The sequence below is a fragment of the Amborella trichopoda genome, chromosome 13, assembly GCF_054954075.1.
Source record: "Amborella trichopoda isolate Santa Cruz 75 chromosome 13, AtrichopodaSantaCruz75HAP2 v2.0, whole genome shotgun sequence".
NCBI classification, from domain to species: domain Eukaryota; kingdom Viridiplantae; phylum Streptophyta; class Magnoliopsida; order Amborellales; family Amborellaceae; genus Amborella; species Amborella trichopoda.
In genome coordinates this window covers 51,211,853-51,225,531 of record NC_142348.1, presented here as the reverse complement: position 1 = coordinate 51,225,531, position 13,679 = coordinate 51,211,853, and the positions used below count along the sequence as shown (strand labels likewise).

Genomic DNA, 13,679 nt, shown 5'->3' with positions numbered 1-13,679 from the left:
AACCCCTATAGACGAAAATGAACAGTGATTTTACCTACCTTCATTACCGTCCAAAGTTCATCGCACGGTCACGATTGTCTGGTGGTGTTTTATTTTTTATTTTATTTTTTCTACAAATCAGAATGACCTGAAATTTGAAGCGTGTGTATATTTTAGTGAGGTGCACCTAATAAAAATATATAAAAATAATAATTTGCCAAAACAATTAACCAAAATACCCTCGAAGCTTGTCAGGGATATTTTGGTCAATTGTTTTCATGTAAAATATTTTTTTGATATTTTTTGTAGATTCACCTATTTTTTATAAACGCGCGCCGTAAATTTCAGGTAATTTCGATTTGTAAAAAAAAAAAAAAAAATAAAACACTATCGGACAATCGTGACCATGCGATGAACTTTAAACGGTGGTGATAATAGGCGAAATTACTATTTATTTTCGCCTATAGATGTTTTGTAGTATCTTCTTTTATATATATATATATATATATATATATATATATATATATATATATATATATATATATATATATATATATATATATATATATATATTATTATTATTTATTTATTTATTTTTTTATTTTTTTGGGTTAGGTCCAATCGGGTCTGGTCAGTTCCGGGTCCCATAAAATTTTCTGGGTCCCGGTCAATGCCACCCCTAATAAGAAAATACTACACACACTTATCTATAGAAGTAAGAGCATCCACCCCTGATAAGAAAATACTACACACACTTATCGATAGAAGTAAGAATTCTCTTAGACGAAGAGTAATTTAGAAAATGTTTAGAATTTTTAGAAAGTCTTAAAGGATACTGCAAACGCAATTTTGTATCTAGGAAACTACCATTTTTTAAGATAAAAATGTATCGCAATTTTGTTGAGCCAAAATATTATATGCTCACGCAGGTACAACCATTGCCTCGTATTAACTCCATTTAGGAGTATTTTTAGGATCCCAAATTTTGGGATGTAACATCAGCAACCAAGTTACCAACTGAAAATGAAAAAGGAAAATCTAACTCTATATCACAATGAAAGAGATAGGGAAAAGTTTATACTTCCCCTTTATACTTTCCCTCTGGTTTATGCTTTTCCTACCATCCAGCTATCCAATTTTGATCCATTCATTGTTTGATCTAAGATCTGACGTCTCAAAGTATTTTATTTTTAGTTTTTATATAAATTGCATACATAGGAAATTTGGTATGTGCCATATTTTCATTGGGACGTACCTAAAAAAATATTAAAAATAAATTTTTGATAAAATATAATAACCAAAATACCCCTTGAAACTTTCAGAGGTATTTTGATCATTTTATTTTATTGAGAATATTATTTTTATATTTTTTACAAGTGCGAGTTTAATAGAAGATTGGACGCCCAAAATTTGGTGTCAAAATATTTTATCAAAAAATTTAAAATAAAATAGTGTAGAGACGCGATATTGTGATTAGGGTAATTTTAGCCCTCAATTAGGAATGGATGGTTAGATAAGGGGAGGTATATAAATTTCATGTCGTAGAAAAAACATAAAATGCTTGCCCAAAGAAATAATATCTTAAGATTGAACATAGAAGGCTTGCCCAAAGAAATAATATCTCAAGATTGAACAAAGTCTACTCATTTTTTGAACGTCCGATCGAAGTGTCATAAGATATTAGTTTTTCTTTATAAAATTTTTCATGTGGTGGTTTTAAAGTGGATCACAAACTTTAAAATAAAAGGACCTCTTGAGCATATTCTTTTTCCAATGAAGTAAATATGTAATATGCTCCTGCAAGGAGTATCGTATATGTCATATTTAATGAATACAACTACAAATTTTTTCTGGCCTTTTAGAAACGGGAAAAGTTTACATAAGGGTTGCAACCTTGTATTGTTGAAGTAAGGTACACCTCAAAAATCCTATATAAGAGAGTATTTCAATATTGGAGAATTTTCTAATCGATTGTCTCGACCTCGAGACACAACCATGAATCTAAATCTCAAGTTCGATGGATTTTTTTTTTTTATATTCATACATCTCGATGTCTAGATGATCTATTAGAGGGTTTTTCAACATTAAAATAACTTTTTCTAATGGATTTTAAGGCGTATATGTAATTCAACATTTTAAGGTTGCAAGCTTATATAACCTTTTCTTTATATATATATATATATATATATATATATATATATATATATATATATATATATATATATATATATAACTTTTCCTCTTCTTTTCCCTTTTCTATTTTTTTCTATTTTGGAATCACATTTTTTGGTTGGGAATATGTTTTATTTGGGAAAATGTTGGTAAGGAATTTTTTAAGGGAATACAAACACTTACTTATTTTGGCAGTCAATGAAGATAATCACAAATATTTTATTAAATATACGTTTCCAAAAGCTTCCGTAGCTTATTAATTTAAGGAAAATGGTTTGATATGGTTGTAGTTCTCTGAAAATAAGTGAAGCCTCACCTCAAAACTCATCGAAAATTGTAGTTGTGGTAGCGAAAGACCTCCAAATCGATCATCTAAGCTTTGATCATTATGACTATGAAAATTGGGATTTCAAGCCTTAAAATAGTGTATATCGTAACACGACTATCTATTTTTTCCTAACAATAAATGTTCACGGATATACAAGATCTATACATTTTTAAGCACCAAATTTCATAGTCGGTGTTTAAAATTGATTTTAGAGCCATAATAAAGATTTATGAGGCCCAAAGTGCTTTCCGGACAAAGATTCGGGGCGAGCCATAAAGCTTAGGCTTTATAAAAGCTACATCCTAGATTTAATCTTAGAAAGTTATCACTTAGTCGTCTTGACATCTATAATATATGACTCGGATGCCAGGTGGTGTGTAATTAAAGGATACACAGCCTTGGATAGAGGTTAGGAAGCCAAAAATATAAATGTTCTTAAGGTTCTTTAGAAGTTTGGAGAGAGAGATCACTTTTTTAGAAGTTTGAAGAGGTTGTATGTCTTTTAAATGCATCAACAAGAGAGGAAGAGAAAAACTACATGCTCATTTAAGGGAAATGTTTCTATACTTTTTCTACATCATAGAAGTTCTATTCTCTCCCTACCATCCAGCCGTCCAATTTTGGTCAAGAGAGCCACTCACCATTTGATCTTAGATTCGACGTCTCAAAATATTTTATTTTTAGTCTTTTTTATACAATTTGTATGAATATGAAATTTGGTATGTGTCATCTTCTCATTGGGCGCACTTATAAAAAATATTAAAAATAATTTTTTGATAAAATATAATGATCAAAATATCCCTTTAAACTTTTAGGGGTATTTTGGTCATTTTATTTTAGGAAAAATATTTTTTTATATATTTTTCGCTAGTGCGAGTTTAATAAAAGAATGGATGTCCAAAATTTGGTATCTAAATGGTTTATAGAAAAAATTTAAAAATAAAATAGTGTAGAGACGTGACATTGTGATTAGGACAAACTTAGCCATCCATTCAGATTGGACGGTTGGATAGGGGGAAGATAGAACTTCTATGTTATACAGGAAGCATAGAAACATTTGGAGCGGTTTTAGGTGTGATGAATAGGGTGAGAAAGAAGACGAGACGTGTCTGTAATGAACTTGAGTGAGAGACAGTTTGTGGGTTGGGAGGAAGACTAATTATGCCTACAAGGGAGGAGGGAGACTCTCCGTGAGCATAAAGAGAGGGGAAAGAAGCAAAAAAAGAAAAGAAAAAAAAGAAATAGACATAGAGATATTTCAATAAGAAACTAGTTGCATTTTACTAGGGGTGTGGTTTTTATAAGGTTGCAACTTTAAGGTACATCTCCAAATTTTGTTATAACATGTAATTTTGGTATAACATGTAATATATAAAAATTATTAGGATTTATCTAAAGGGTGCGGTTTGTATAAAGCTAAGGCTTTAAGCGCACCTTCAAATAGGGTAAAAAATGTGGTTTCAATACTAAAAATCTTTATGATAGCGTTAAAATATATTTTCATATTTAATTATAAAACTTAAAGCTTCAAAAATAGCGTAGACCGAGCATATCTATGAAAACTTTGAAAATTTGAAAATTGACAGTTAGAAAATGCATTACAAGATGCACAATTTCTAAAACTTGAAATCCATTTTTTTTCCATGGCCATGCAACTTGATGTCGAGATGATCAATTTGCTGATGTTTGGGCATCAAAACAACCTATCTTAGTGCAGTTTTTTAAGTGGGCTCTAATTTTATTGTTTAGAGCCACAACTCTATATAAATTTTGTCCTTATCTGAAAATCTATTTCAATATCTAATTATAAATTTCTAAACTACAAAAATAGTTAAAATCAAGTTGATTTGTACATATGAAAATATTGAAAATGGACGGTCTAGATAATGCGTTGTAAGATGTACTATTTTTTTGACTCAATTTTTTATTTTTTTCATGTTCAAATATCTTGATGTCGAGAAGATTAATTAGAGGGTTTTTCAACATTAAATAATTTTTTCCGATGGATTTTTTAGCTGCATCTTTAATTTTACATTTTAAGGTTGCAACCTTATATAAACTTTTATATTTTATCGGTGGTTAAGGAACAATCACTGTTTTATATGTGTGATGTCACATCTCATGTGGACAATGTCATCCTCAACTATAGTTAATAAGTATTTATCTTTCTATTAAAAATATACTTTAGTCCTAATTGATTATCTAAAATACCCTTAGATAAAAAAAAGTTAGTACACAGTGGCATTATGGTATTAAGTGTCCAAAATGTTGAGTACCTTAGGGTACGTTTGGATGCAAGTGTAAATATCTATCGAAAATTATTTTCACATTAAAAAATTCTTGTATGCGGTTAGGTAAGAAAATATTTCACATTAATTAGTTGTCAATTGGTAAGAAAATATGCATTGAGATGAATTGATGTAAAAATACTTTCACATCTAACCTTATGAGAGAATTTTTTTGTATAAAAATATTTTTTGAGAAATAGCCTTGCTCAAAGCTAGGGCAACAAAACTCAATGGGGAGGTACAAGGGCAAAATCCATTTAAGTTTACAAGAGTTGGGGTCTCATCCCCTTCAAAAGACTCAGTGGAGGAAACATTGAGTAACGTAGAGAGAAGGATATCAAATGAATACTCTGAGGCTTTAAATAAGCTCAAGGAGATTTATTTAAGGGTGCGGTTTTTATAAGGTTGCAATATTAAACAATTCAATTAAAGTGCATCTTAAAATTTTATTATAATATGTAATTTTGTTGTAAAACAATCATAGTATTATCTTAAAATCTATTTTAATACCTAACTAAAAAATTTTTAAATCCAAAAATGGTTAAAATCAAGTAGATCTAAAAATATATGAAAATCTTGAAAATGGACGGTGTAGATAATGTGTTGCAAGATACACTCTGAGATTCAAAAACTTTTTTTTTTCATATTCATACAACTTGATGTTGAGATGATCGATTAGAGGGTTTTTTCAACACTAAAACAACATTTTTGATAGATTTTTTAGGTGCTTATGTGATTCTACATTTTAAGGTTGCTACCTTATTAAAACTTTTCCCTTTATTTAATGAGATAAGTATTTTGGAGCAACAGATGGATATAGATTGAGGCAGTATTTTATCATTCTCAGCTCGTCAACCCTTTGTACCTTGTAAATGGTAGAGAGAGAGAGAGAGAGAGAGAGAGAGAGAGAGAGAGAGAAATGTTCATTTCCTTTAAAGCTTTGCTATGTTTTGGATAACTCAGTGTTGGAAAGCACGACTGGGCCCTGGGCTGAGTAACTCGGACTTAGTCCGAGTAATTTGGCTCGAGTTTGCTGGTTTTGGTCACCATAAAAAGTGTTAAAAATAAAAATAAAGTACAAAAAATCCCAAAAAAATAAAAAATATGTTTAAATTACAATTCAACGAAACGCTCTAAATGAAATTAAAAAAGTAGTGAAAAAATGAATTTAAAAAAATCAATTTATGACTAGAGGTATTTTAAAAATAATAAAAAATTAAGGAAAAAAATAAAAATAAGTACTCATTACCAAACACTTTATAATCTTAGCCAAAATATTTAAAACATCAAAATCACATTACGAATAAATTCTTTTTTCTTGGATTTTTAATATTTTTATTTTTACTTCTTTAGATGAAACTTGACCACCAAACTCGGGATAATCGAACGAGTCCGAATAATCAAACATTGGAAAAATTATTATGTGGCATCTAGGGAGAGAAATAACGAATAACGGTTGGCTGGTTGGACAGTTTCATTATGGAGATCTCGAGGGATATATTGAAGGAGGCTAAATCATCCAACTAGAGAGACGAGCGAGAAGAAACGCAAGTCCCCAAGGCATTGTTGCAACCGGAAAAAACTTTATTTTTTTTTTGGGTAATTTAGTGGAGAAGATAGTCCCCTACCCATTTTTTCAGATAGATTAGGGAGCTAGTTTTCATTAAACAACAAGATTGGAAACCGCAACATGGTAACTAGTGAGAGAGACATCCAAGAAATATAGAGTAATTCTTTCTAGGGATCATATATTATGAGATAATTTATCTTTTTTTGCATAGAGGGCTGTTAGATGTTAAATTGGATGGCCTTGAGTGTGTCACAAAGTTGGCAAATTCTTATTTTTATTTTTTAATTTTGAGTTTAGTTAAGGATGCGGTTTGTATAAAACCTAGGCTTTGAACAATCAAATTAGAGCCTACTTTCAAGTAGTATGGAGAAATGTGGTTTCACTATTGGAAATCTTTGTAATAGCTTTGAAATATATTTTTATATTTATTTATAACGTTTAAAGCTTCAAAAATAGTTCAGATTCACATATATGAAAGCTTGAAAATATTGAAAAATGACGGTTCAAGAATGCATTACAAAGTGCATTATTTCCAAAACTTGAAATCTATTTTTTTTCATGTCCATGCATCTTGATGTCGAGATGATCAATTTGAAGACATTTAGACATCAAAATAACCTCTTTGAATGAAATTTGGATGTAGGCTCAAATTTGATCGTTTAGAACCTCGGCTCTATATAAACTTTTCCCTTTAAATAATTGCACGCTCACAAGCACCCATTTGAAATCTAACAAATGATTATGACGCCAAACATAAATCTCTCTCTAGAATCCATTACTCCATTGCTCAATCATCCATCTCTCTCTTGAACTCTTTAATCTCTGTCCTCTCTCTCTCTCAAGAATTGGCCATACATGCAAACATTAATCAGTACATCTCTCTCCCATTAGAGTTCATTGGGTAAATTATAAATCTTTCTCTAGACGAGTTGACGGATCGGCCATAAATCTCTCTCTCACTCAGCATGCCACAGGCAAACACAAACACCCATTGGAATAGAATGGCCAGCCATAAATCTTAACCTCTCTCACGTTGAGTCCATTGAGTTGCCTCTCTCTCTCTCTCTCGCTAATGCACACAGTCCCTCTCTATCTCTCCTGCACAACTCTCTCTCTCTTCCCTCCTTGATCGAGTGACCTTGCCTCAAATCTCTCGCTCTTGGGTTTGGTGATAGCCAAATCATTATATCTATATTTTCTTTAGATCCGGTGATACCTAGGTTTTCTTCTAAAGATTAAGGTTGGATTTCTTTGGGAAGCAAAAAAGCGATATCTACATAAAAGAGTCGAAAAATATAACACCCCGTTTTTTTGAGGGTCGGAAGACATAATACCTGTCATCTTGAAAATCACCCATTTGAGCGGGTTATTAGAAGGGAAGGGATCTCCAAAATGGATATGGGTATTTAAGAGAGAGGCATAACTTTTAAGAGAGAGGTGGTATTCTGATGAGATTTTGTATTAGTTAAGCTTTTGGTTGCTCTCAAAATTCTCTTTCCAATAGTGGTATAGCAGTAGTGGGAAAGATGTTCATTAACGGTGTCGCTCGGACGGGAGAGCGGGTTTAAAAAAAAATATTAACAATGATATTTTACAGATGTTTAGATAAGGATATTTTTTTTTGTAACCAAAATTGTAATATTCATTGAGATAATGGATTTCTAGTTGCCATGTAGTCTTACAGGATGAACAGTGTCGTTGTGATGTGACTGTTATATGTTTATTTTATTTTTTAGACTCGACTTATAGTGTGTATTCGCTGTCTTTAACCAATTATGTACACAAATTTTTTATGAGATTTTGATATTTGAAATTCCTAATTCCTCAAGCTAGGGTTTCTAAGAACCCTACATCTCTCACACACAAGCACACCCACAAACACATCGATCTGCCGTACATAGATTTGCAACTAGTCTCTTTGTCTGTAGAACTAACTTTTCCATGTTTTGAAAAGGGTAAGGTGCAGTTGCATAAAAAGAGGGGGGGCCTTTTTTGAAAGGTGTTTCTTGCGTGTTGCAGAGAAAGTAAAAGAAAGCTGCTAAATGAAATTAAAATAAATTTACAGATAAATCCATAAAATAACAAATAGAAAATATAATTTAATTAAATTATCTAATACTGAGCATAACTATCCATAAAAACACCAGTACTTTATTAAGCCGTATGCTATCGCGAATAAAATGTGAATAACTTTTGCAGGAAGCATGAGAAGATCTGATATCCCTGACATTTTTGCCTCTTACCTTTATTCATCTCAAAGAAAGAGAAAAAATAAAAATAAAATTAAAAGAACACCACAGAAAAGGAATACTTTAAAATAATATAAATCCTACGGAAAATCCTCTTTAACCCTATGTTTTTAAACGGGGCTCGGGAGAGCCTTTCTGCCGGGTAATTAATTTACTGGGCCTCAAAAGCCATAAAACTTTTTAAAACTTCAAAAAAATTAAAACTTCAGAAAACTAAAAAATAAAAAAATCTAAAAGTGAAACAAAATTAAATGCAACATAAGGGATCCAAATAAGCTGCATAAGGTGTCAACCTTGTATTATTGAAGTAAGGTGTACCTCAAAACTTGGTTGCGGTGCCTTAAAAGCCATACAATGATATGAAAATCTATTTTTTCTCCAATTATGAAATTTAAAGTTCTAAGAACAATGACTATCAAGCAGATCTATAAATATTTATAAATCTTGAATATTGACGGTCTAAATAATATGTTAGAAGATAAATTATTTTTAGAACTAAAAATCCCCTATTTTCCATGCTTATGAATCTTCATGTCGAGATGATTGATTTGAAGGTTTTCCAACATAAGAACAACCTTCTTTAGTAAATTTTTCAAGTGCACCTTATTTGTTCAGTATAAAGTTGACACCTTATATAAACCTTTTCCAATAAAAAAAATGGATTTAGAAAAAAAATATCTACAATTGAAAATATATTAGAAAAATCTACAAATATTTACACAATAAAGCTTAAAAGCACAACCAAATTACATATATCATTTTTATACATTAGCCTCCAAATTTATATAATTTTTATGCTTTTTTATTTTTTTATATACCCAAGTTGTTAAAGATTTAGATTTTATAATTAGGGATGGAAACAGTTTCAAGCTATTATAATGCTTTATGACAGGATTTTTACTGTTTAAGATTTACATATTGCAAATACCACCTCACACAACTGATTTGTCCTAATCCCATTACACCAACTTTGATAATAAGAAAAAAGTAAAACATATAGGAAAAAAATTATATAAGGCTGCAACCTTATACTATAGAAATCAAGTGTACCTTAAAAATTTTCAATATAAAAGAGGGTTGCGAAGCTTGAAAACCTTGATCTTCTCGACTTTAAGATGGATGGATATAAAAAAAATTATAAATTTTCCAAGCAGCTGATTTTTAAGATTTTCAAGTGTCAACAAATATACTTGATCTACACTATTTATAAAAATTTTAAAGAGTAACCGAAAAGGATTGAAACCCTTGTAAAAACGTCACCATATAAAAAGCTTCAAGTTCAAAAAAAAATAAAAAACATAAAAAAGGAAAAAAATGAAAAGAAGGGAAAAAGATAGAAACTATATTCAAAAACAAATAAAAGCTAGTAGTGGCCTCGGGGGCATTTTAGAAAAATAATTTGCCGAATTGGGGTAATTACGTGAGGCACACCCCGCATGCGTGGACACCACCGAGAAGAAACTCGCACGAGTCGCATGCATGCACGTAAAAGTTCGCCATCCCATTAACAAAAGGACACATTCTTTTCATATTTACGCATTCATACATCAAAAAGTAAACTAAAATGAACGGTCCGGATTCAAACCCAGCATCAGCCGTCACATCCGGACCGTCCATCGGTTCCTCCGATCCCGTCTGCGACCAGGACCGTCCGATCATCCACATGCCTGGACTGGACGGCCAAGATCACCTCTGCGTCCGTATCGCGGCCGATCCGGTCCATCGATTTGCTCCCGGGAGTTGCAGAAGAGCGCCTCCCATATCTCAGAGAAAACCTTCACTATAATGGCGTGATGGCGAGGCGCGTTTAGAGAGAGAAAGCAATGAAGCAATTGCTCCAAGTCTTTGGCATCGAACATCTGCTTCTCCAAAATCATCTCGACCATCGAATTCCGGAAATCGCCATATGGATCGTCCGACCTTTTCACCACCGCGAAGCTCTGGCCAACTTTCCCAGCCACATTCGCCGGGAGTTCTTGCCGGAAATCTGAATTCTTTGCCAGGTAATCGCTCTCCGTCTCGTCTCCTTCCCGCCGGAAATCCGAGGTTTTCACCGGGAAATCACTCTCTGTCTCATCTTCCCGCCGGAAACTTGAGTTTTTCGACGGGAAATCACTCTCTGTCTCATTTCCGGCTCCAAATTCCTGCAAAACAGCGGGGAAATCTGAGGCCTTGAGAACCGGCCTCTTCCGCCTGTGAGAACGCTTGGATAGAACTTTTCTCCTGTGACTTTTCCTCCTTCTGACTGAAGAGATCGGCGATTCTTGGATTGAATGGAGATGGCTCAGATCTGAAGAATCAGAAGAGAGGCTTTTTGATGAGAATAAGGCCTCTGTTTCGTCGTCTTCGCTGCTAAACCAGCCTGAATCAGCAGAGGAAGTGCTAGGCCTGTGTTTTTTCGAGCTCATTTTAGGGTTTCTCCGCTTCTTCCTAACCTTAATTTCCTGCAACCTGAAGCACGAATTCACAGGCGATGGAGTGGCCGGAGAAGCAGGAGGAGGGCAGAGATCATTGCTAGAAAAATGGCCGGAAATTTTAATCCGAGCTTTCTCTTCCTGGACTTTGGCCACCACGTGCCATTTCTCCTCCTTCTTCCAGCGATATTCCGACCTCGAACTCCCCGGATAACGATTTTCCGGCGAGAACGGACGGTTCGACCTCGAACTCCGGCAACCGCAGCTGACTGAGACAGCAGCCCTCGAGATTTGCTGCCGCAAGCTCCGCGGCCTCGGTCGCTCATAGACAGCCGGAAAATCCTGGGAAACCGCCGGAATATCACTGCAAATCACCGGGAAATCAATGTCGATGACCTTTGGATTTACCGGAGAAAGACAGACACGCCGGAATTCTCTGGCCGGAACTGGACTTTCCGGCAAGGACGAGGGTTTCGTTGAACGGCAAGACTGGAAGGAGGGAAACACACGAGAAATTCGAAGCTTCAGGCGCCTCGCCATTAATTCTCGAGCTCAAAAGCTTCAGACCTCAGCTCATTAAAGCGTCAAGCAAAAGGGTTATTTATAGTGAGGAGAGAATTGCGCGTGTGCTCTGAGATAGGCTGTATAAAGCTGACAATGACCAGGTTGTCCCTCTCAGCCTAGTCCCTTTCGGTCCACCTTTAGGGAGCATAGTGCCGAAATGCTCCAAACCCCAGTTTTGAGGAATGAAGAATGTTGGAGATTGAATCGAAAGCTCAAGCCAATGTCATTTTCTCTTGGTAAAATTTTTCATAGAAGTGAAACATAAATGTCATTTTTCTTAATTTTTCTAAGATCGCCATGCAAATGTATATTAAATTATGTGTCTAAAAATGCATATGAAAGTCTAATTTGAATGGAATTGTTGGTAGTGGGTTTGAATAGCTGGCAACGAGTCGATAACAATATCATACATTAAAGTTATTAACATTGTTTAATTTTAAGAATAAATATTTTGAATATATACGGATGCATAGACTAATTCGCTCGATGCCCAACATTACTTGAAACTTAATCCTTAATTCCCATAATTTTTAGAATTATACTTTTTAAAAATAATTTTTTATAATCAAATCACCATTTTGTGAATTTAATCACAATAACACGAACATCTGAGGACCTCAAGCCAATGCGCATCATGTTGTCCTTTTGTTTTCATTTTTTGGAGTAATTCAACTTATTAGAGACATGTAAAAATAGTAAATATATTTGTCAATTGGGATAAAAAATAATTTTTCCTTTTCTTTTCCAACGGCTGACCGGCAGGAGGGCTGGCTGCATTCCCAAAGGGGCATGTCAGGTATTGCCAGAATAGATGAGGACGACAATGGGCCATATCTAAATATTAATAGAGAAAATTTTAAAAAGCGAATAAAGTAAAGATGAGGAGAATGAGAGGGGGGAAGTGACGGTCTACAGAAGCCGGCACAGAGCTGTAAAAATACGTGTCGGCCATTGGTTGGTCTGCTCGCTTGCGCGTTTGCGTGAAACGAAAATTTCAAAAGAGATTTCTGGAAATTTTCGACTCCGGTTTTTAGCGGAGAAATTATCAAAAATATACATTTATTTTTGTCTAATTGAAAAAAAAAATTTCATTTCATAAACCTAGTCCACGTCAGTTTTTTTTTTTTAAATATTTTTTTATCAAAATAGCATTCATAGTAGCCGTATTATCGTAAAATCGTAATATTACGGTACTTAATGACTACTCCATTTTATACGGCATTTTAAATACCGTGATAACTCGAATTAATTTAAATCTCAAAAATAAAGAAAAATTGTGTAGATGAGGTTTATAAAAGTTGATGGTTTTTTCTTCTAATTTGACAAAAATTAAAACATATTTCTGATAATTTCCCTTATTGTTATTATTATTATTATTAAATTTCATAGATAGTTTATATAAATGCAAGGCTTTAAAATATCAAGTTAAGGCACACTTGAAAGAATTCACTATAAGAGGTTGTTTTGATGCTTAAACATTCTCAAATTGATCATCTCAACCAAAAGATGCATTGACATGAGAAAAAAATGGATTTCAACTTTAAAGGGTGTGGTTTCTATAAGGCTGCAACCTTAAACAATCCAATCAAGGCACACCTCCAAAATTTATCATAACATATAATTTTGGTGTATACAAATTTTAGGATTATCTCAAAATCCATTTTCATACCTAATTATAAAATTTTGAACTCCAAAAATGGTTAAAATCAAGGTGACCTATAAACATATGCAAACTTGAAAATATACGGTCTAGATAATGTGTTGCAAGATGCGTTATTTATGAGACTCAAAATATATTTTTTTCCCCAAATTCATACATCTCGTTGTTAAGATAGTCAATTAGAGGGTTTTTTAACATTAAGACAACATTTTTCGATGGATTTTTTAGATGCATCTTTAGTTCTATATTTTAAGGTTGCAACCTTATATAAATTTTTCCTTTCGAAAATAGTGCATCTTGTAATGCATTTTTTGACAGACAATTTTCAAGATTTTCAAGTTTTCATATATCCTTTCAATCTATACTATTTTTTAAGCTTTAAATTTTATATATAGAGAAGAAAATATATTTTAAGGCTATCACAAATATTTCAACTATTGAAACCACATTTCTCG

General features: G+C 33.0%; 1 protein-coding gene across 1 annotated transcript; it reads right to left on the bottom strand.

Moving 5' to 3' along the window:
- Window positions 1-10,066: 10,066 nt before the first annotated feature.
- Window positions 10,067-11,571, bottom strand: LOC18445894 (uncharacterized). The gene has a single exon (XM_006856020.4). It carries the CDS (start codon window positions 11,538-11,540, stop codon window positions 10,242-10,244), a length of 1,299 nt encoding a protein of 432 aa, XP_006856082.1. The 5' UTR covers window positions 11,541-11,571; the 3' UTR covers window positions 10,067-10,241.
- Window positions 11,572-13,679: the final 2,108 nt, after the last annotated feature.